This window comes from Carassius auratus, chromosome 42, assembly GCF_003368295.1.
Source record: "Carassius auratus strain Wakin chromosome 42, ASM336829v1, whole genome shotgun sequence".
Lineage (NCBI taxonomy): Eukaryota > Metazoa > Chordata > Actinopteri > Cypriniformes > Cyprinidae > Carassius > Carassius auratus.
Window position 1 is genome coordinate 7,009,767 of NC_039284.1, and position 24,128 is coordinate 7,033,894.

Sequence of the window (24,128 nt, forward strand, 5' to 3'; positions counted from 1 at the left end):
TATGCTTTAGCCATGATACCCATCCACTTAAATTATAAGACTGACAGACTTTTCATTTTTGGGTGAACTATCCCTTTAAAAACCTGGATAACAGAAGCAGTTTGGAGAGATGTAGGGACATTGGCAGTACATGTTTAGCAGCCATTACCAGTCTTAATTGCTGCTCAAGAAACATTTGAAACAATTATAATTATGTTGAAAACAGTTATAGTAATAGTTTAGTGGAAACCACTATAATTTTTTTCAATATTCTTAATAAATGGAAAGTGAAAGATAGCAGCATTTATTTGAAACATAAATCTTTTTTAACATCATACATTTCTTGACTGTCACTTGTGATCTATTTAATGCATCTTTTACTAAATAAAAATATTAATTTCACTTACTGACCCTAGACTTTTGAATAGTATAGTGTATATATTGGTATTAAAATGTGATTCCATCCCTGACCTGTATTATGGTGCCACCCAGTATTTCTGTTGTGCTGTCATGTGTCACCTTAGTGTCCAGGGCCACTGTGAGAGTGATTGGGTGCTGCTGTAAGTCTGTTGTACTGGACCCACAACCTGCTCTCCTGGGCACCACTGTCCCCCCACGCTGGAACACAGGCAGCTAACACAGGGGATAAACTGTAAATAACCCTGTATGATTACTAGTATTCAGACTGCTGTATCAGAGATGTAACAGGAGTCTCACAGTGTTCAGAGTAACTGGCAGATCCAGAGTTCTGGCACCCTTGTGTTCCACTGCCATGTTTGTTTCGTACCAAAGCTTTCAGATACACAAAACAACTCTTATGAACGCACTTTAACTTTCAGTACAATGTATATTGTACAATGCATATGGAAATTAGGCTTACCTCATCAGACCCTGCCAGCAAAACCTTGACCTCTGTGACCCCAGGATCTGTCACATGGCAAACAAAGAGATCAGCATCTGAAAATATCCATTAGTTACAACGGCACTGGACATTGGACTGCTATGTTCTAAAAGTTATATGCTAATATGATAAAGTGACCAGTGGTGGATTAAGAACACATATCAAGTACACGTACTGTATATCAAGCTCTCCTTTTCAAACATTTGTTTGTGTGAGTATAAGTAAAGAAAGTACTTAGATATTTTATGTACTTATAAGTATTGAAAGTAAAAATGCTAATTAATGAACCATGTTTACTGATTTAGCAATTTTATATATTTAGCAGATTAAAACATTGAACATGTATTCATCAGCAAATAAGCAAACATTTTATGCCATTCCCAAAATACGCAAACTATCAAAACTTTAAACTTTAACTCAGAAGCCAGAAGAAGTGTCAGAAGTCAGAAAGAGCTTTATTGGCAAGAATGTTTAAACACACAAGGAATTTGACTTGGCGACAAAGGAGCTTCCAGTACAGAAGAAAATTACAGTCATAGTGCAAACATACATGATAGTGCAGACATAAATAGGAATTACACTGTCGAGATGAAAAATAACAACAAATGCTATGCAAATTTTTCTGCCAGGAATTACACAAGCATCAGTCTGTCAGAACACCTGAGAAGAGATGCCAACCCCTCAGAAAACCTCAGATAATGACAACCCTTAACCAACATAAAAAACTCCCAAGTTTTGATCCTTGAGAAACTCTACCCAAAGAGGTCTATTGGGAATCACACAGAAATAAAGATGGAGGTTGGAACAGGCCTGGAAAATAACAAAGACTTTAGATATCCCAAAATGGTGCACTCCTATGACTTATGAATGGGAGAAAGTACAACATGCAATATGGCATAATAGTCCCGCCTTTTAAATAAAAGAGCAAAAACACACTACCGTTTATATGTTCGGGGTCAGTAATTATTATTATTATTATTTTTTTATTTTGATTGTTTAAAAGAAGCTTCTTATGCTCACCAATAATACCAAACCAAATATACAGTAAAACAGTAGTATTTGTGAAAGATTATTACAATATAAAATAAGTTTTATATGTTTATTAAAATATACTTTATTCCTGAGATGGCAAATCTAAATTTTCAGCATCATTACTCCAATCTATAGTGTCAAGAAACATTTTCTTATTAATTTGAATGTTAAACATAGTGTAATTTTGTGGGAAAAATAAAGAATTTTTTTGAAATATGACAATATAATAAAGAAAAATATAATAAAAATAAATAAAATATAATATTAGATGAAAAACTGAAATGGAAATTAGAAAGGTTGCCTTGGAAACTTACTTAAATGAAGTTGAAGTACTAACATTACTAAAAACTAAAACTGTAATAAAAATAAATTAATGGTAAATAGGGGGGAAAATCTATTCATTAAAAAAAAGTGAACTATCTCTTTAATCATTAGTGTAGTAATAGTGATCACTGATATAAATCCAATCCAAATCCAAAATGTGGATTGTGCTTGCTCATGTGATGTCAGGCTACTCTGGCTGGCTTGTAGGGTCTTGTGGATAGTTGTGTGTCAGAAGAGTTTCTATGATACTTCTGGTGCTTAAGATACACACCAAAGTTAAATAATTAAGGCAAGGTTTTATTAGTTACATTTTGGTGAAATTTTGCAAGCAGAAAAGGTCCATTCTTCATTGTCAATAGTGGTGTGTGGCACAAAGCACACCCCACAGAGAAAAACCAGATGCAAAATCTGCATTTTTTTTTTTTGCATCATCTTTTTTTTTTTTGCAAAATCCCTAATCACACAGCATGCTCTTGAAATAACTGGATTTTGCTTGCAAAGTCTTGCCGAGCAACAGTAAATGTGACCCACCTTTAAAATAAGGCCTGTTTACATCAAGAAAGATAACCAAAAAATGTATATATTAGCGTCTACACCAACAAACATTAACATTCTGTTTATTATTTGTAAGTGTGTTCTGCAGTTTTGTCGACTGCTTCTTTAACTGTTCAATTAAAAGAAAGAAAGAAAGAAAGACAGAAAGAAAGAAAGAAAGAAAGAAAGAAAGAAAGAAAGAAAGAAAGAAAGAAAGAAAGAAGCACTAAAGCTCATCTGTGAGCACTAAAGTCTGGAAGTTCCTCTTGTCTCCTATTGTAGAATACAAAGGTTAAGAGAATTAAAGCTTATTAAATTTATTAAATATATTCACTAAGGAGACTTACTTTTTAAATAATGTTAGCCTACCTGTAGAATATGATGTCATGGTTTTCTTTAACTTGAAACTCTTGAAACAAATTAACCGGAATCAATAATGTAATGATGTTATACACAGTGCATCATATCATAATCATAATCCACATTTCTGTCATATTTCTAATAGAGCAATCTTCAAGTATATGCTACATGCCCTGCAGGACAGTAATGATAAAAAATAATGTTAAATACACATAGATAGATAGATAGATAGATAGATAGATAGATAGATAGATAGATAGATAGATAGATAGATAGATAGACAGACAGACAAATTAAACAACCTCATTCTGTGTGACCATGAACACACTCTTGCGTTATTTACCTCACAAAAGATTCAGCTCCATGAAACATTCACCTCCATGATTCCGCCTTTCTTTTACTGTTTATGGATTCCGCCAAATGAAGAGGAAGTTTTTTTCTTTCCATTGGCGACAAATTTGCTGCAAGCACTAAATGTAATGTGACACAGTAATATTCCTCCCAAGGTCATGAAGGCTCAGACAGCCGACTTCATCCGTTCAGCCGCATTCAGTGCGTTTTTGTGTTACTTTAAGTGCTTGAAAATGTTTGTAATACCTTAAAATGTTATTTTCAGCGACAGTTATCATACAAATGGGCGCTTGAGTCATCAATCTGTATTAAAATACTACTTTTTAACTTCTTGTGTACATTAATCACAAACGACTGTGATTGGTCCTTCTTGAGTAACGTCGAGAAAAGTAACAAGGAGCTATCAGACCATAGCACCACTGATGCTACTTTATCCACTGTAATAATTCAGCAATTGACAATAATTAACTCCTTAGGTATAACACTGAAATAACAGTGTTTTTACTATTTTTTATTATTATTGTTATTATTATTAGTGTTTACTTTTTTTCTTTTCTTTTTTTTTTTGAGAATTGCCTGTTTGGATGACGTTAGGATGTCTGGTCTTAAATGAGATAAGACTGGAACCATGTATTCTTTATATCCTTCATTTTCCTCCTCATCATGCAACTGTACCAGGAGAATATACAGGACTCATAAAAAGCCAACTTTTTCTGTCTGAAAGAAAGCAGTTTTTGTCTGTATAGCAAATGAGCCTAATCCACAAGTCTGATTTGATTGCACTTACATTCTTGTATACAGGTAATATTTCATATCATATCCTCCTTGGACCCAGGCATAGGCTCATGGTCTTCAAAATGACATTTGACAGAACGATCAAATTTAGCACTCTTATGGAAATATTTTGTAATCATCATTTAAATCTAACTAATTTCCAAAATTGTTTGTCATAAATAAACAAATCAGAATATCACTTTGTTCTGAAACCGGGCATCATTTGTCTTCTGTAAAGGACGCCAGGACAAACATCATGTTAATAGGGAAAGAAATTATAGATCAATATTCCTATGAAAATGTTGCAAATTTATTACTCATTATTATACTTCTTTTTTTTTATTATTATGGTTTGCTTCAAGAATACGTTAATATGCCAATTAGATGCAATGTATAGATTCAATGTATAGAATGTGAATACCAATTTATGGACATTTTATACACACATATTGCATAAATTAAAATATTAATAGTATGGTTAAAAAATAGCGTTAAACATAAATACTGATTGGTGAATGAAAAAATACAACATTGTTTTTGCCTATACAAGGTTTTTTTTGTTTGTTTTGTTAATTTTTTTTTCAAGTCTATTTATTTGTTTATCCTTTACTTTTTTATTCTTATTTTTTTTTTCACAGCTAGTTCTGGTGTCCTCTGCAAATGACATACAATAAAATATGGATAAAATATATATTTTCAAAAATGTTTCCTCTCCATTTGTTTCTTATGCTCCAACCAATGTAAATGACATAATTTAAGAAAAAATCACGAACCTTTTTTTTGTTGTTGTTGTTGTTGTTCTCAGGAGGATATATTATTTAATGCTTTTAGAAGAAGACCGAAACTAAACAAGAGGCGAACATTACTGTCCCGGGTCTCAACGGAAGAGGGCACCTTCCTCCCAGATTTGAGCAGTTCTCGAGGACGCGCCCTGAGAATCCACGTGCACTCGCAGAATGGAATGCCAGTTCGCGCGCTTGCTGTTGCGAAGGGCGATAGCGTCGCGAACGAGCGCGCATGCAAGCAGATGGATCAGATGAGACGTGCGTCACGAATCCATTCTGCAGAGATGCTGAAGGAGCCGCGACAATAAAGCGACGTTTAGAAAAGAGAAACAAGGATATCACCCGCCGTCCTCATGGATGAACATTACGCATATATAACGTTAAACCATTTGACATCTTCTACATGATTTTCAAGCGCATTCTGTGAGAATTATAAACCACACCCGGCTCTCTGAGGAACAGGGTAGAGGTGAGTAACATAGACACGGACACACGGCCTGTGACATGCCGTCAGTGATATTAATGCAGTTATATGACTGTTTCCAAGGTCATAGCCACGTACCGGAATGAACCAGATGTAATATGTGTGTGAATGTGTTGTCTGTGTTTATTGTAGCAACGCAACACATCGAGCTGCGCGGATCTCATTTCAACAGCGGCCCGCTGCAGTCATTAAACCTGACCAAGAACACGACAGACACCGGTCTGATGGGTTTATTAAGAAGTTAAAGTCGTCGGAATAGAAAGCAGCAAATGTCGAAAGTAACTGCTGTAATTATCGGGTAATTACTTAAGCTCTGCAAGACACGCAAACGCTCAGTGTCACGTTACACAGGGTTTTGTTTTGTTTTTCTTTAGCACCTCTGCACACCTCTAGTAACGTTACATTAGTTTCACAGATCAGTCTTTTAGTATGTAAACGTTAAAATGACAGCTGTCAATCACTAAGCTCTTTAAAGGAAGGAAAGCTCAATTCTTCAATTCTAAGAGATGATATCATGTCTTTACATTTACATTTGCCTGACATTTTTTTATCCAAAGAAACTGAGTTATAGTCTAACACAGTCCTCCAGTTTGATTGTCTCAAGAGTGCACTAATGTGTCACTGGGATGTTCTGTTGTGTGGCTCTGCTGGTATTATTTGAGTTCCAGCACATACAAATGAGTGTGTGTGATGGAAAACCAGGAGTGGAATCCTAACAAGGTGATTACATGTGTTTACAATGCGGGAATGGAAATCCACTCACATGTGTTGTTCCAGACTGTGTTGACATGCAAAGCTTGAAGCTCGTGCTTCTTTTTGGAACTATTTTCACTGAAAGAGAGAAAATATACAAACCAAAGGTGCGGTAGTATTTACTTTTGTTCTGCAAAAATTTCACAGGAAAAATCCAATAATTTTCTGGAACATTGTGGGAACATTCCCAGAACATTCTATTTACATTAAGCAAACTTTCCTGGCTAGCCAACAGGGTCCTAGTTCCTAGGTTCCTAAAAGGTTCCCAGAAAGTTCTCTGAAGGCTCCCAGAACGTTCACCTAACCTCTTTACTCTGATATTCCCATCCAGCATTCCTGTGTCCCATCATGTAGTACACGACATCATGTACCTTCTCCAGACAAAGAGGGAACTGCTCCATCTTTCAAGAATAATCTTTGTGTGAATCCGGCATTAAACTGATTGAGATTGAGGAAGCTGTCCTCGGCAAAATGTGCTGCACATAGTTTTACATGTGGATTATAATATTCTGAAACTGAGTTAAACATAAATTGTAACCATTGATCTCTAAGTACAGTGTCCCTGGGAAGCCGAAAACAAAGGTGATTGGACTCCAAGATGAAAATAACAGTGAACAGTGAAGAAAGATAGAAACAAACCATGGAGTTTATGATACGCTTAACCTTGGCTTAATTTCAGCTATAAAATTGGGTTCTTATGATCATTATAATGCGATTTGACTGCTTTAATGTCTACACTTTATTAAAAGCTTAGTTCAGACATGAAATTCTGCCAAATATAATTTGTTTATGAAAAAAAAAACATTTAATTAGAATAATCTAATTCAGAAAACTCTGCAAAGTTTTAATTAGTTTTACATGGTTATGACATCTAAAAATAATCTGCAGGGAACGTTCTGGTGTCATTCTTTCTAGGTTATAAAACCTTAAAATAACCTGAAGGGAATGTTCTGGGAATGTTCTCTCTTAATTATATTAAAAAAGAACCTACAGGGAACATCATAGAACGTTCTTATTTTGTTCTTATTTGGTTCCTAAAAAAAGGTTAGAGGAACGTTCCGCTTTTGTTGGGAACAACTTCAAAATAATCATATTGATTCAAGCATTTAAAATGCATATTATTTATATTTATATTTATGCCTCCTGTTGGCGAAGTTGTGTAAAGTGTTAGTTCACCCAAAAATGAAAATTAGGCTGCGTTTTACTCATCCCCGATGACTTTCTTCTTTCAAACTTATCCAGTTGGAGTTATATAAAAAAAATAATCTTTGATCTTTTAAGCTCTATCGTTGCAGTCAGCGGTAGAGATCGACTGATGTGGGTTTTTCTATAGCCGATGCCGATGTTTAGGGGTCAGGGTCAGCAGTTGGCTGATATGTGCTGCCGATTTTTAGGGCCGATATCTTGAAGTTTTCTCCTTCATTTTCATGCTAAAATGTCACACTAATAATAAGTGGATGCACAACATTTCTAAACTTATCATCATTTATTGAGCACTGACTTGAACCATCTCTAGAATCGTAATTTTGTGCACTGCACGGTATTAAAATAAAAGATGTATCCAAAGTTAACCAAACAAATCAATAAACTGACCAAGTATTAAATATATAAAATGGGTAAAATATGATAAGTCAATCATTTACATAAAAGTTTCAGAGCATTTATCAAGTAGAATTTTTAAAGTTTGTTGGAACATAAATGTAAACTTAAGTATACATTTAAATAAATACAATTTTAGAAATAAAAATCAATTAAACTGAAACATATAAAAAAATAAATATATAAAAAATAAATAACAGTAGTGCTGCAAACACACTAGCAACTAGCAACATTTGTGTTTGGTATAAATGACACAGGACATCTAAAGTTCATTCTAATTTCAAACTTACATCGCAGTCTGTTCATTATTAAAATAAAGTACAGTCAACCAAACATATAAAAGGTTACACTGGTCAGTTTAAATAGACCGTAGTATACCCGTCCACTCTGCTGTTATGCCAAGGACGTTTTTGCTCATGTGAAGAGGATGATCTTTTCCGTCTAGTTTACATTAAATAAATAACAAATATTTTAGTTTAACATTCAGATACATTGCGAATATGGAAACATTTGGATATGTGCAGAACGAGACCTGAGCAATAACCTCCAAAAACATCTAGTCAAACCTGCGCTCGCTCGTCCTCGTATGCACACACTCATGCACTGTCACGATCTAATGCTCTGTAAATGCCAGGTTTTTTAAAACAAATAGGGCTAAAGGAACGCAAAAATTCAAAATTGAACATTTTGCAGAACAGGATCAAACAAAAAAGTATTGGTCATATTACTGGCATAAAATGTTTGATGTGAAAAAAAGCGGTTCACTGACAGCGCAGCACAGCCACAAACACCACAGTTATGTTTGGGATAATATTATTTTTAATACTAGTGTTATTTGAAAACATTGCAATTATGTTTTAAAATACAACGACGAGCAACACTGAACCATTTAAAGAGGCGCATTCAGTGGTCTCCTTGACGGGAAAGAGTCAAAAATTATATCAAACGTAAGGCGCGCTCTCTTCATTTTATCAAATGATCATAATCACATCTATTCATTTTACAGTCCTGCTACTAGAATTTTATTGAGACTAAAACCCCTTTAATTCGGGTGAGAAAGCTTTTTTTCCAAGTGGCTTTTCCACATAATAATAATACCGCTGCAGATGCATTTTGCAGCATTAAGGTTATTAATTGATCGTTAATTTAAACGACGATCGATCTTGGAAATTATCGAATATTGACATCCCTAAATGCAAATGAGTTGGATGGAAACCTGGTTATTGTCTGTATCAAAACCATGCTTCCAAACAAATGTCATTCACGGTTGTGCGCAGCTCCAGGACAGCTGTCTCTCCGAGCGCGGTGCTGTCTTTGAGCGGGGCGGAGTAACGGAGCCCTAGTGTTTGTGAGAGCTGCCAACTTCTCCATTTACAGAGTGAGATTCTCTGACTACCTTTATCTCCCAGGACTGTTGTTGAATATTCCAAAAGTTTTGGCTTGGGGTCCATCACATGTGGCAGGAGCACTTTCCACCGCACCAATAACACTGGGCTGCCCGCCGACGTGCCTGACTTTAAATCAGCGCTACTAAACACGGATATCGGCCGATGCCGATATATGAAAAAATGACAAATATCGGTCCACCTCTAGTCAGCGGGTGTTGCAGTGCTTCAGTCCAAAAGACCTGAAATAAAAAGTGTCCTTCCATAAAAAAAGGATGCAACTTCACGAGTCTCGTGAAAACCAACATTTGTTTACAAGATCAAAAGAAGCAAAGTTTCCTTACTTTAGCAAAGCCTCTCCTCTTGGCAAATCCTCAAACATTCTTATTTACAAATCCTCGTTTTGTCCATCTAATTTGTAACCGTTGTTTTGTTGATCTCTCCGCTGTATTTCACTGCAATGATACAGCTTGAAAGATCAAAGACAATTTTTTTATATAACTCCGATTAGATTAGTTTGAAAGTAGAAAGTCCTATACAACTAGGATACCTCTGGGGTGAGTAAAACACAGCCTAATTTTCTTTTTTGGGTGCACTAACCCTTTAAAGGCCAACCTTAAAAGATATAAGGTAGCAAGTAGCAAAAGTTGAAAAGTTCGTTAATAGAACAACGTTGCTCCCCCTTTTGGAACTTTTTTGGAACTTCGTTTGATGTGTATCAGGGCCTTAAAGGTGCTGTAGGGAACTTTTGTTAAAAAAATATTTTTTACATATTTGTTAAACCTGTCATTATGTCCTGACAGTAGAATATGAGACAGATAATCTTTGAAAAAAAATCAAGCTCGTCTGGCTCCTCCCAGTGTCCTATTGCCATTTGCAGAAACTCCATCGCTGCCGGTGAAAAACAACCAATCAGAGCTGCGGTCCGTAACTTTGTTTGTGTTCAAAATGTAGAAAAATGAACATAATAAGCGAGTACACCATAAATACATTTTCAAACCGTGTTTTTAGCCTGTCCTGAATCACTAGGGTGCACCTATAATAAGTGTTTATATTCAGACTATTTTAGATTGCTTCGGGGGTACCGCGGCGGAGTAACCCAGTACCTTTGTGATTCTTCATAGACATAAACAGAGAGAAGTAGTTCTGGCTACGATGTTCTTCCACAAGACGCAAGCAGTTCTGTTTATTAAGCGCTAGAGCGTCAAAAGTTACCTACTGCAGCTTTAAGTCATGATCACAAGAAACCAAGAAAGAACAATATTAATAATCCATGGCCTCTTAGGACTTCCCTGTCATGTGATTGCGAAAAAGTAATTCTCTTGTTTTAGTTAAATCTTGGCTGCTTTGTATCAATTCATTCCCTTTTTAATTTAAACAAATGTTGAATTCTTCGCCATGATATCAGATTTTTCCACCACATGGAGACAAGGGCTGTTACATCGATATCCATTTATACAACGACCAATTGATGGTATTATGTGTCCATGCAGTGTTTTAAAAATCAGTATATATTTTTAAGATGCACCTTTATTTTGACACTCTCAAGTCATCCATATATGCGTGCAATGTCCTAAAGTAAAACCCCTCGAAGAAAATTTGTTTGAAATCTACATCAAATATTTGATTAGATTTTTTTTTTTTCTTCAATACTTAAAATGTTAACAGATTTTTTCCTTTTATTTGCTGTATTTTTTAAATTCCAGGCACAAGGACATCCAACTTAATCAAATATAAAATTTTTGCTCCACAGTTTTGCTTCCTGACTGTGAAACCACTGATTGTGCATTGTAAATGCTGTCACAGTACAACAAGCAATACTCAAACAATCTTCTTTTCTTCTCTGGGTGCAGAGGGCACCACACGGCTCCAATGCCAGTCCCAGACCCCTGTCGCTGGCGTTAGGGGACAAGCTCGGAGCAGACCACAGACAGGATGAGCGCAGGGCAGGAGCAGACAGACATCCTGTCAGCAGGCATTGTGGTGAAGGACCGATGGAAAGTAGTAAGTCTGCAGGTTTTATCTAATGCTCATCAGTGTAGTGCTTGGCTTGTTAAATAACCAGACAGTCTCGTTATTGATTTAGACAGTTCTTAAAGAGATTGTTGCTCACAAAGATGAAAATCTGGAAGTTGAAAAAAAGCATTTCAATCTGCTCTCTTGAAATTATGTGATACTATGTTTTCCTATCATGAGACCGTTTTCAGTAGCTGTTCAGATGGTGGCGGTTGTGACTCACTCCTGACTGTGATCTCGTGTTGCAGTGTGTGTTCCTCTGTGACCGGCTCCTAAAGGGCACCGATCAGTAACACGTGGCTTCCTCTGACGAAACATGTTGTATAAGCCCACTGCTGACCCGGTATAACCCCCAGTGAAAACCTTGTCACTGTGCAGGGAGATCTGAGGGGAAAACGAAGTGACACAAGAGGGCAGAAGAAATTGTTGAACAAAGGGACATGTGATGCCAAGAGAAATAAATAGCTAAATATTGAAAATTTTATCCGACTGCTGTGCAGAATATGCTTTGATGCTATTGAAGAGGACATTATTTTAACAATTCAGCATTTTCTTGGTTTGCATTAAATCTAGTATAAGTGCTGTACAAAATAAAAATGATTTTCTTTTTTGCCCTTACTTAATGTATTTTACACCCAAAACAGCCAAATTTAGCATTTTAGTCTGTGACTGAGGTGCATTTTTTGATATGTTTGGGATTTGGATCAGGATGAGGAACAGTGGATTAAGAATTGAATTACATTTTGAAATGATTAAATTACTAGTAATTATTGTGATTTATAATCTATGATCTTCAAATTGAAACCGTATATGGTGATATCACTCTGGTCTTTGCGTTTGACCTCAGGTGAAGAAGATTGGCGGTGGTGGCTTTGGCGAGATCTACGAGGCTCTGGACCCGATAAACCGCATCTGTGTGGCTCTGAAAGCAGAGTCCGCTCAGCAACCCAAACAGGTTCTGAAGATGGAGGTGGCGGTGCTGAAGAAACTGCAAGGCACGTTGTTAAGCAGAGGAGATAAATGTGACTTAGAAATACACAAATGGCATACTTGAATTGATTCCAAAATTTTCTGATTTTGAAACTTTTAAAATACCATACCACACACTTTTATATTTTTAATTTTAAAAAAAAGTATGGTTCCACAAAATTATTCTAATATTAAGCAGTAGCACAGCGTTTTCAATATTAATAAGAAGAATAAATAAGTTTCATAAGGTACCAAATCAGCATATTATAAGGATCATGTGACACTGGAAACTGGAGTGAGCTGCTGAAAATTCAACTTTGTCATCACAGGATTAAATAACATTTTAAAATATAATAAAATAGAAAACAATTTTAAATTGTAATAATGCTTCACAAATATTACTCTTTATACGATCAAATAAATATGCTACAGAATTAAATGCAAAAAAAAAAAAAATTGGACTGACCCCAAACTTTTGAACGGTAGTGTATCTTGTCACTTCTTTGTTTTTTGTTAAATTATTTTGTTTTCATGGTTGTATATAGTATACCTTTCTATGTTGAAGTTTAACACAATTCTCATTAATTGAAATTCGCAATGTTTTGCACCAAATAAATGCAGCCCTGATTTATGCGATTCAAAGAGGAAATCTTAATAGTTTCAATTTGAGAAAACGATGTATTGTAAAGCAGCTCTTCTCATTGTAAGGATCAGGAGCCAAACTTGAAATCAAACCATGTCTTCTTTTCCTCTGGGCAAAGAATCAACTAATCAATTAGCAGAGCCCAGCAGTGAATCCATCGTTATCATCTTTCCCTCCCTTTACAGTCCTCTTTCATTATATCCTCAACCTCTCTCTCTGCTTATGAAAAAAAAAATCAATGTACTTGTATCATGTTGGCTGTAATATGGCTGTATGATAGGATAGAGTGGTTTGATCTCTCCCTGAGGGAACGGCTTGTAACTGGAGATCTCTCTATCTACTTGTTGCCCCTCACCCCATTGGAAGAGGCGTAAATAAAACAGAGCGATGCACACATAATATATGCAAATCTTCTGGACACTAGCTTAAAAGTACAGTAGCCTGGTGTTTTTCCTATGTCATTTTTCGCATAATTCTGAATGAGAATACTGTGTAAATAATGAAGATGAGCATCACACTCAGAATAATCAAAATTATAGAGGACAGGAGACTATGGAAGAGCTATATGAGGAAGAGAGGGTCTTGCGGGGGTCTGTAGGGTGTGTCAGGCAGAAGGCAGGAGTAGATCAGAGTAGAATATGGCTGAAGCCGGTCTGATCTGCTCCTGCGGACAGAGAGTGTCCCAAGAGAGCTGACTAAATCCAAACACCCCCTTCCTCTGGACGGTTCTCCGTTAGGAGGAGTAGTGGAGCACACGGACAGAAAAAGACACAGAATACTTAAAAACTGTCTTGTGAAGTGGTCATAATCATAACTTTTATAGCTTTTTGAAGTCCATTTGTTTTGTCTCCGTTTCATGTCCACCTTCTCTTTGATCTTTAGATTACATTTTTTTAAGGCTATTTCTGCTATTATACATTTAAGAGTTCATATGCAAATGACATGTGAAATGAGATACAATGATATAAATCTAATAAAAGTGTTGTCTCTCTGTTTCAGGAAAGGATCACGTCTGTCGGTTTGTTGGATGTGGCCGCAACGATCGCTTTAACTATGTTGTCATGGAGCTTCAGGTGAGGTCTGATTGACAGGTTATGCATTTTTTTCTATCTTAACATGTGCTGAATATTACAGTTCATTAGTGGTGATGATTTTACATGCCTAATATGTACATTTAATATGAGAGTGCAGTTATGTACACTGAAAGCTCCAAAGACAGTAATAATGGTTACTGGTAACAACTGTGACCTATTAAAAGAAAGTTATCTGTAAATCTATCATTTACCTACAATTAACTTAATTATGCAAATAAGATGTAGATTTGTGGTTTTGTTTGTTGCAATTTATATATGAATATGATGACTATGATTTACAGTCTGTGTGCATTTATTTATGACTTTATGTTAGACCTGTCTTTCAATTAAATATTTGCAGCCAAAACGAGTAACCTTTTGATTTGCCTTTTCGGCTTTTGCAGGGCCGTAATTTAGCGGATCTGAGGAGGAGCATGAACCGTGGCACTTTCACAGTCAGCACCACACTCAGACTGGGTCTGCAGATACTGGAGGCCATTGAGAGCATCCACTCAGTGGGCTTTTTACACCGTGACATCAAACCGGTAAGAAGTTTAAACTCTTTTAACTGCCCCCAACAACAGTTAACAATACAGATTGTGAGAAAATTTGAAAATATATACAATATAGTATGTCTGTGTTGAAAATAAATAACATTATACTTAAGTAGTACACTTAGTATAACAATAGGATGCTTACTTTTTACTCAAAATATTGCAACCTTATTTAAACGAGTGTCTTGTCACACTGTTTTCAGTCCAACTTTGCCATGGGCCGATTTCCTAGCACATGTCGAACTTGCTACATGTTAGATTTTGGTTTGGCGCGCCAATTTACAAACTCCTCCCAAGAAGTCAGACCGGTCAGTATCAATAGTCATTTCAGTTTGTGAGTTTATTTGTGACTGGGTTTTATACAGTTTTGTACTGTAAGATTCTCTTCTCTCTCAGCCCCGTCCTGTTGCAGGGTTTAGGGGTACAGTACGATACGCCTCAGTCAACGCCCACAAGAACAAGGTAACAATCCCCCCGTTCGCTCTCTTGTTCCTGTTTGGTTTCAGCTTCTTATACTGTGGTCAATTCCGGTCTGATCAGATTTGTTTTGGTTTTTCTCTCACAGGAGATGGGAAGACATGATGATCTGTGGTCTTTGTTCTACATGCTGGTGGAGTTCTTGGTTGGGCAGCTCCCCTGGAGGAAAATAAAAGACAAGGTGCCGATCAGGCACAAGGAAGAAGTGCCATGAAAAGCATTTTCCTGTTTGTTGGGAAGTGATGATGATATTTTTGTGTTTGTGCATTAGGACCAAGTGGGGAAATTAAAAGAGAAGTACGATCATCGGCTCATGTTGAAACACCTGCCGACAGAATTCAGTGTCTTTCTGGACCACACCAGCAATTTGGACTACTTTACCAAACCTGACTACCAGGTAAACATTTGATACTTTAATAGATCAGTTTAATAAAGCATATCTAGCAGTTATTGGTCAATCTTACTTGAAAATGATCTCTCCACTCTAGCTACTGAGGACCGTTTTTGAGAATAGCATGAGAACCTATAACGTAGTGGAAAATGACCCGTATGATTGGGAAAGGATGAGCTCAGATAGCCCACTGACAATCTCCGCCACTGCAAACACGCCACAGCACCATACGCGCCTCACACCAGCTCAGATGGGGTAAGTCCTGTGACTGCTTTACTTCCATTTGGTTGAACTCTCTTAAACATTTGCATTTTCTCAGTAGTTGTGTCATCATGAAGAGGTGCTTCTGTTTTCTTCCAGCGTGGTGAATGCCTCACAGCTGCCTGGAGATCTTCTGAAGGAGAACACGGACGAAGTTCTGCAAGATGAGCATCTCAGTGATGGGGACAATGCTCGGCCCGAGCACCTGCCTGGATCTCCAAGCTTTCCCTTTAGGAACCAGGAGACTGATGTCTGGGAGGGCCTGGACCGCAACCGGAACCAAATCTGTCCCGCTGTCTGGAAGGTACCAGAATGGGTACCATGATCCGAAATCAATCCTAGACATCTTTGTCTGTTCTTTGATGTTTCATATTCTGTTGTCCTTCCCTTCTAGATGGGAACAGAGGATGAACATAGCAACCAAGGCAATCAGAGCCCCCATGCAGGGCCTAGCATTGGTTCTCCAGTGCGAGTCCGGTTAGACATGGTGCCATCAGATAGAGACACTCCTCTTTTGCGTAAACTGCGCAACATCCATAGCTTTGAACTGGAGAAGAGACTAACTTTGGAGCCCAAACCCAACACTGAGCATTTTGTAGAAGCCTGGTAAGTCTCTCTACACTCAAAATTGCATTTTCTTTTTTCAAATATTGAGCAATAAGCTATTTGTGAGTATGTTCTGAAGACTTAGTGTGCATTCTTTTGGGTTTCTGTGCCCAGTTCTGGCAAGCAGCCACCTGGTACAGCACAGGGACGGGAAGCTGACGGTGTCCCTGGCATGGCTATGATGAACGGATGTCACACAGAGCGTGTTTGGCACTGTGATGAGGGATTGCGCTCTGGCGGTGTCTCGCCCAAACTTGCTTCACAGGGATCTCCTGAGCAGGGCGATGATGCAGCTAACAGTGGCTTTGTGGCTCTAAACCTGAGCTCAGGTCTACAAGATGTTGAGTTGCGTGATTGGGTGATGGTAGAGAAGGGCTCTGACCTGCAGGACTTCAAAGAGGCAGCAGGACGTAGCCCTGGTCCTGAGGCTAAACTCACGAGTAGCCCATCAGATGAGTGTGAAGAGGAGCCAGAAGTTTTGCAGCCAATGGATGAATCTCCGGATAAAGAATCCACTCCTAGTCCCGTACAAGGAGACACCCACATACCTCACATGGTCCAGGGCCCACAAAGGATGGATCGGATGGAGCTCAGTGTATTCCCTGCAGCTGGTGGACCTCCTGTTACCCCCACCAGCCCTGGTGAGGCACTGGCTGAAGGAGCTCTCACACAGGTAACTATGGCTCAGAAAACTGTTTTCATTACTTCTACAAATAGTCGACAATTTCAGATTTGGTCACATGATCTTTAGACCCATACTCAGAAAAGCTCAAAACAGCTACAAATATGTGCCAAACATAATGTGAGGCTCTATCTTGGCAATACTTTAGCTTATCAAGACACATTTTGGTAGGTATTATTGGTACCATGACCGTGACTCCTAGTTGTCAAACATTTAGTAATCCCTGTGGAAACCCTACCAAGTTTCTCACTAAATTTAGATGAGGTGAATATTAGACTGCTTTTCTCTTGCAAATGTGATCAAGAGCAAGCCAGACAGGAATTGAATAGGAGGCAACATTTTGCCAAGGATCTGGGCAACACTTAACCTACCAAATACAAAACAAAAAAAGACAATAATTTAGATAAACTAGCTTATTAAATGCATGTATGTAAGCTGCAAAAAAACATTACAGTAATTAGTGATTTCCACTTATACACCCCTCATGAAAATATCCTTTCTGCTCTATTATTCTGGATGTCGTAAATAAGGCTAAATAAGTTCCTATGCTACACACGCTCATGTCAGCAGAATAAAGCTGCTCTCTGAGGGCTGCTCACCTGTAAGCCACAGTAATGAGCTTCAGACAGCTCACCCTCCCGTCTGGGATGTAAGTTTACAGTAGTCTGACCTCAGCTGATCCTGTTACCTTAGCTCTTGTATCCTCACAGCCCAGGTCAGGACACTGATTGTGGAAGAAGTGTTGTAAAACAACACAGCAGGCTTAATATATTAGGATGTTGCAGATTCAAGCACATTACTGCCTCTCTGAAAGATTACGTGCCAAGGTCTCTAGAAGATGTCCGTGAATTTTCCAGAATTTGTATTCTGCCTGCCTGCATACTGTCACCATCTGCTTCCTCTTATTCCTTAATTGCCTCCTACCATCTTTCTGGACATTTAAATCTCTTTTTAGTTGATTTTTTTCCTTCTTCACTACCCATTCACTTCCCCTGACTCACCTAATCCACCTCACTAAACGCTCTTCACCTCCCTTCCACTGTTCCCCACTTTCCTTTTCTAGCTGCCCACCTCTCCTGCATCCCAACCTGAGGAGCTTGTGGCAAGGACGTGCAGCCCCCTGCTCCTGCGCTCCCCTAGCCCGCTCACCTTCCTGACCACCCTGTCGGACCCCCTCCACCAGCGCGCCCCGCCTGGGATACAGCGCAGCCAATCTGCAGACCACCCTTCCTCATCCACTTCCTCTTGCCATGCCTGGCTGCCACTACCTTCCCAGCCCCGTGCTGCCCATTCACCTGGACGCAGGAAACTTCCTGCCATTCCAGCGACTGCTGCAAACAAGTTCCCCTCAGTCATACGAATCACCCGCGCTCAGCTTCAGCAGGTGAATAGGCTCTCCCATTCCGTGCTTCCCATACCTTCAGCCATCTCTACCCACCAAACATGTCTTCTCTCCAGTCTTACTGCTTCCTGTTTTTTGTATGTTTAAAGGATTTTATAACTTTTTTTAGACATTCTCTTTTCACTAACATTAAGATGTGGTGTGTGGTTTGTTAAAGATCAGTTTATATCTGCATGCAAGCATGTTTGGTTACCAATGCAAGCATTCATGAATCAAGACTGAACCTGAATTTGTGACCCCCAGGTGGCATTGAGGACATGATAATTTTTGCAGTGCATAGCTAATTTTTTTCTATTCTTCTCTCAGCTGACAGCTCAGCGCCCCTCTGTGCTTTCCTCCCAATCTGCATCTGACAGCGTTCCACTGGAGAGACGTGATATTGAAAATGGTAACAATGGGATGCATCCACAAGACAACACAGCCGACATCAACTCCCCACAGGAGCATGCTGCTGCCTTCCAGTCCAGCTGCCCATCCAATGTTGAAGGGGATCCTTTGCTAAATGGGAATGGACCTCAGAAACCATCAAGCCCAGTGCCAAGCCTAGTGCCGTCTCCACGCACACCTCCCTCTCCGCGTAGCCCAGTTCTGATGAACGGCTGTCTTACACCTCCTTTAGATGCACAGAGAGATGGCAACAAGCAACCTCCTAAACTAAATGACCCTAAGAGTGATCCTCCCATCCTTGAGCACTCCATGGAGCCCAACCAATACACTCTGGAGCAGGGAAAGGAAGATGCTCCTTCCAGAAACGGCGCATCTTCTCCAGCCTCCGCTACCAAACAAGACCCCAGTCGTCGGCACAGCCGTATCCCAGTGTTAGAACCATCTAGCCTTCTGGATCCACCACCTGGATCTGCTAAAGAGAAGTTGCTGCAGAGGAAGGTTCACCACCTTCCACTTTCACCCTCTGCTTCCCCGTTGTTATCCTCTGACAGGCGTGTCATTGTGGCTGCTATGCAGAGGGACCAGATTTCTTCTGCCTCTTCTGAACACTCTCAAGATGAAGAGTCGCTTCTGGGTTCTCGTTCAGATCGTCATGGGGATGATGCTGCCTCACTGTCCTCATCCTCCAGCCCACTTTTACGGAAGAGCAAGATACCACGCCCAGTTACCCCCACAACGAACACGGAAACCATTACTGCACACTTAGTGCCCCGTCCACCACCAGGAAACCCTCCTAGCCGCTCCGCTGCAGATGGAAGGTAGTTAGCAAACATATAGCCAACATATTTTTATTGTATATGCATGATTCTGTCAGAATTTTTAACCCTAGACCATTGGTTCCCAACCCTGGTCCTGGAGCACGTTTTTTATATCTGATATTTACCTGATACACACATTTCAGGTCTTGGAGTCTTTACTAATGAGCTGATGAATTGATTCAGGTGCGTTTGATTAGGAAGTCAACTAACGTGCTGTTTTGGGGGTTCTCCAAGGACCAGTATTGGGAACCAAATTCTTAATTACGTCAAAGAACTTTGGGCCAGCAATGTTTGTCTACTGCCTAGCAACCCTCCAGTGGTTTTGAGTGGTCGCTATGCTATTTTTGATAATTGTAGATGTTTATCAGGCCATCTGTTATTTCTTTATCAATTGCATGCTATAGCGTAGTTTGACTTCATTTGACTTCTCCCCCAGGCTCCGGCGGTACAGGATTTTTGCCGGCAGCAACAGTGGCTCAGATCTGCTGACATGTTTGGCCCAGCTAATGCACATCAGCTCGCCCCGTGGCTCCCCGCCCCCCAGCTGCTCCTCCCCTCAGCACTTGGGCGCGAGACATATGTTCGTGGGTCCCACCGCTGCTCAGCACCTCCACCAGCGCTGCTCTATTGCCTCCCCCCGCAGCTCCTCCTCACTACAGCGCTCCATCAGCTCTTCCCCGTCCTGCCACGACCACCGTGGGGGCTGTCTGGGCCGCAGCCATTCTCCTCCCAGTTTCTCAGGCTCACCTCCTCTGCGCCGCTCTCATCCTCACACACAGGAAGGATGCTGTGCGAGACAGGCCCGCTCCGTCACTGTACACACCCAACGGGGCACAGCTGGCATCCGTGAGGTCAGGTGCTCGAGCAAGCTGGGCAGATAGTCAACCACAGAGTTCAGACACTGACAGAAGAAGTGTATGAGTGAAATTGGGACCTTTGGGTTTCAAAGATCCCAATTTCTACAATAGCTAAAAAATATTTGATTCTTATTTCCTCGCATCTGCAGCTTTTGTGACTCCTTTGAATAGCCTTCCATCAGTTTTAAATGCTGTCTTTGAGGAACACCAGAGTCACCTTCAGAACATGGGAGGTTATACGTGATGGTGATTGGCTGGATCTTTAGTAGTTTATAGTTTGATTTCTTTCAAACATTCATGAACTACATGAAGTTTGCATCAAGATCGGCTGTACTACAGTATTTATTATGTTATTTATTTGGGCTTTGATGCATTGCAGCCCTCTTCGAGCAGTGGCAGGTACACTGATAGATCATGCCATCATTAACCCTTTCTGTGCTCGTGCTTTGGCTACGTTCAGCACTAAGACATGGCCTGAAACACTGTACGCAAGTCTGTGAACTGAAATGCCGTGGTTGCATGTCGTTGCATTTGAAATTCATTTACCCACCCTCAAGTTGTTTTCCGAAACTTTCTGTGGAACATACAAGAAAATGTCCGGAAATGTTTTTTGTCCACACAGTAGAAATCAGTGGCAACCAAAACTGAAAAAAAAGGTAACACTTTAGAATAAAGTTCCATTAGTTAATGTTAGTTAACTACTTTAGTTAATGAACTAAGCAAGAACAATCCTTCACCAGCATTTATTAATTTTAGCTAATGTAAATTTCGACATTTACTAATGCATTATTCAAATCAAAAGTTGTGCTTGTTAACATTAGTTAATGGGCTGTGAATTAGCATGAACTAACAACGAATAACTCACTATTCACTAATTCACTAACATTAACAGTAATAAATGTATTGTTTATTGATTGTTCGTGTTAATTAATGCATGAACTAACATTAACTAATGGAACCTTATTTTAAAGTGTATTCTAACAGTTTTGAAACTGCATAAAGGTGAGTAAAGGGTTTTTGGGTGAACTATGCTATGTTCAATGGGACAATGCGCTTGTACTTGCGTAGTCTGTTTCTGACATCACTGAGTTTGCAAGAAATGGTGATCACTGAAACGATCAACAACAAAAAAAAAAGGAAGTGTTTTTGCACTTTGATGTGCCTAAAGAAGTTTTGCTTTGGAATATACAGTACATACATGTAGGGCAGGCCTTAAGTTTACAGATTCTGGAGCCACTAACTATTTGTTAATTTTGTTTTCCTGTAGAGCCTCTGGTGTCCCACAGCAATGTACCATTTCCAGCAGAACAAAGTGTCATATAAGTCACACCTATTTTTTTTTACTGGTTATTTGTAGGCCCTCATATAATCTATGCCTGTTATACTTAACAGAAAAAAAGTTAAAATCTCTCAACTTAATGTTAAAACGAGAGTTTTTAAAGTGCCAATACTTGTACTGTCTCATATGTTATGTGAAGAGATCTGATACTGATACAGCGGCCAATATTCACGGATTAAACGTGTAGTTTGATTATGTCTTGTGCCATATGATATCCAATTGAACTAAAATGAATTAGTTTTACATACTAAAACTTCAACACATCTGGGCTGCTATTTGCCATTTGTCACTCATATCAAGGTTTTAAATGTTTCAGAGTTCATTCAAAAATAATAATACATATTTATAGAAAGCATGCATATAATTCCCTTCAGAGGCGGGAACAATAAGCCGTCTTCCTTCTCCGCCTGTAAAATGCTGTGATAAAGCGTCCACTTCCCAAGGCAAACTCAGCATGAGCTGCAGAAAAATAACAAAACGCTTCAATGTACAATAAACCCCGCTTACAAGTTTTCATAAACCTGGAGTTGGTAGTTTGATCATTACTGTCAGCTTGTAAATAGGGACTTCAAGTTTATTTTCCTGTCTGTCCTCTGGTTTGTGTCTTAAATATATTCTCTTAACCTCACTACCCATGTTTTAACTTTATATCAGCACTTGCAGAGTGTACTTACTCAGTCCTCAGCTGGTTAATATGGATTTATGAGAATGAGGGTGATTTACCAGAGCATGTGGGATATCAGCATATGGCATCATACAATTATTTATTTTTTCTCACAAAAAAAAAAAAAAAAACCTATATTAGGATCAGAAAAAAGGCATTACTAGCAAGATTTATTATTATTGTGATAGCATCACTTTAGTCAATTGCAAACAGTTGCAATTACAGCTTTGCATTATGTAGTCAGTAATTTTGGTGTTAATGGGTCAGATTTTGCTCAATCATCTTAAAACACAGCTGTTTTCTATCATCACTTCAATAAATCCTTTGGCCAAAGGAGATTAACATGCAAATTTCACCATAAATTAACATTTTTTTTTTATGTTTGTCAGGTCGATGTTAAATTGCAAAGAAAACCGGACAGAATTTTCCAGGACACCCTGAAATGCTGTTTCATTTCAATATTGTTGCCAAAAACCTAGTTTTTCAGTGTAATTAGTGATTAGTGAAATGCAGTGTAGTATACTGGTTTTATCCCATCAGAAGCAGACTGTTCAATTGCTTGATGGTTCTCAAGTTTCATGGGTTTTTATCTCCACGTTGAGCACAAGTAGTGTTTTAACAATGGACTGGAAGTTGATCTGTAGTATGATTTCTCTGTTTGCAATTCATCTCTAACCATGCCAAGGCTGAATGTCTCTTACTGCTCTATTATTAATTGTCACAAAATGACAAGCAATAATGTTACAGTATGAGTAAAGAAAATCATTTTTACATGCATAATTTTGAATTATTTTTTTTCTTACAATTGTGAAGTTAAATGTACAGTGTACAAAAGAATGTTATGGGGTGGGACATTGTACATTATTGTAATTATTTGTGTTAGTTTTTATTTGTATCATAAATGCCTTGTACAGTGTTATTTTGTATTTATTTACTTATTTATTTTCAGTTAGAATTATTTTGTATTTTACTTTTATAAACTTGCTATAAATACAAGTTTCATTCAGCATGCCAGCAGAGGTCCCTGAACATTAAATGGCTCTAAAATTGTTTTAAATTCTGAATTCTAAAGTGAGAACCTCGGGACTTTTATTTTGAGAACCTGACGTGAAGTTCTCCCACAGAGCGTTATGTTTTATTGATTCTAGCTTCACCGTTTGAAACCGTTACCATAGAAACCGGACCTGATTACATAAAAAAGAAAAAAAAAAGGAAGAAAGTGAGTGAGTGCTGAGAATGGCTGCCTCAAGACCTGAGACATCAGGTTAGTGAGTAAATCAATTGAAATGATTAAATGTAAAAAAAAAAAAAAATAATAATGAAATGAGATATAAAATTTATTATAAATTATATATATATATATATATATATATATATATATATATATATACACACACAGGTGCTGGTCATATAATTAGAATATCATCAAAAAGTTGATTTATTTCACTAGTTGCATTTAAAAAGTGAAACTTGTATATTATATTCATTCATTACACACAGACTGATATTTCAAATGTTTATTTCTTTTAATTTTGATGATTATAACTGACAGCTAAGTTTGCCAACTAAAAAGTATGAACATGAAAAGTAAGAGCATGTACAGCACTCAATACTTAGTTGGGGCTCCTTTTGCCTGAATTACTGCAGCAATGCGTTGTGGCATGTAGTCGATCAGTCTGTGGCACTGCTCAGGTGTTATGAGAGCCCAGGTTGCTCTGATAGTGACCT

The 24,128-nt window shown here is 38.4% G+C and overlaps 1 protein-coding gene and 1 long non-coding RNA gene across 4 annotated transcripts; one reads left to right on the forward strand and one right to left on the reverse strand.

The window, feature by feature from the left end:
• Positions 1 to 287: 287 nt before the first annotated feature.
• Positions 288 to 898, reverse strand: LOC113060324 (uncharacterized). The gene is made up of 3 exons (XR_003278227.1): positions 860 to 898; positions 697 to 771; positions 288 to 612 (listed from the first exon to the last, which is right to left on the reverse strand). It is a non-coding gene; the product is annotated as an uncharacterized LOC113060324 (long non-coding RNA).
• A 4,158-nt stretch (positions 899 to 5,056) lies between these two features.
• Positions 5,057 to 23,209, forward strand: LOC113060521 (tau-tubulin kinase 2). Of its 3 annotated transcripts, XM_026229496.1 has the most exons (17): positions 5,057 to 5,509; positions 5,657 to 5,822; positions 11,115 to 11,265; positions 12,125 to 12,272; positions 13,889 to 13,962; positions 14,367 to 14,507; positions 14,720 to 14,824; positions 14,913 to 14,978; positions 15,082 to 15,174; positions 15,265 to 15,390; positions 15,482 to 15,639; positions 15,745 to 15,949; positions 16,040 to 16,251; positions 16,366 to 16,924; positions 17,997 to 18,317; positions 18,642 to 19,540; positions 19,977 to 23,209. In XM_026229496.1, the coding sequence occupies exons 3-17, from the start codon at positions 11,197 to 11,199 to the stop codon at positions 20,419 to 20,421; spliced, it is 3,621 nt and encodes a 1,206-aa protein (XP_026085281.1). In that variant the 5' UTR covers positions 5,057 to 5,509; positions 5,657 to 5,822; positions 11,115 to 11,196; the 3' UTR covers positions 20,422 to 23,209. The 3 variants fall into 3 exon arrangements, with proteins under 3 accessions (XP_026085281.1, XP_026085280.1, XP_026085282.1); XM_026229495.1 differs by lacking the exon at positions 5,657 to 5,822; XM_026229497.1 differs by lacking the exons at positions 5,657 to 5,822; positions 17,997 to 18,317 and having other exon boundaries at positions 5,058 to 5,509.
• The last annotated feature ends 919 nt before the right edge of the window (positions 23,210 to 24,128 follow it).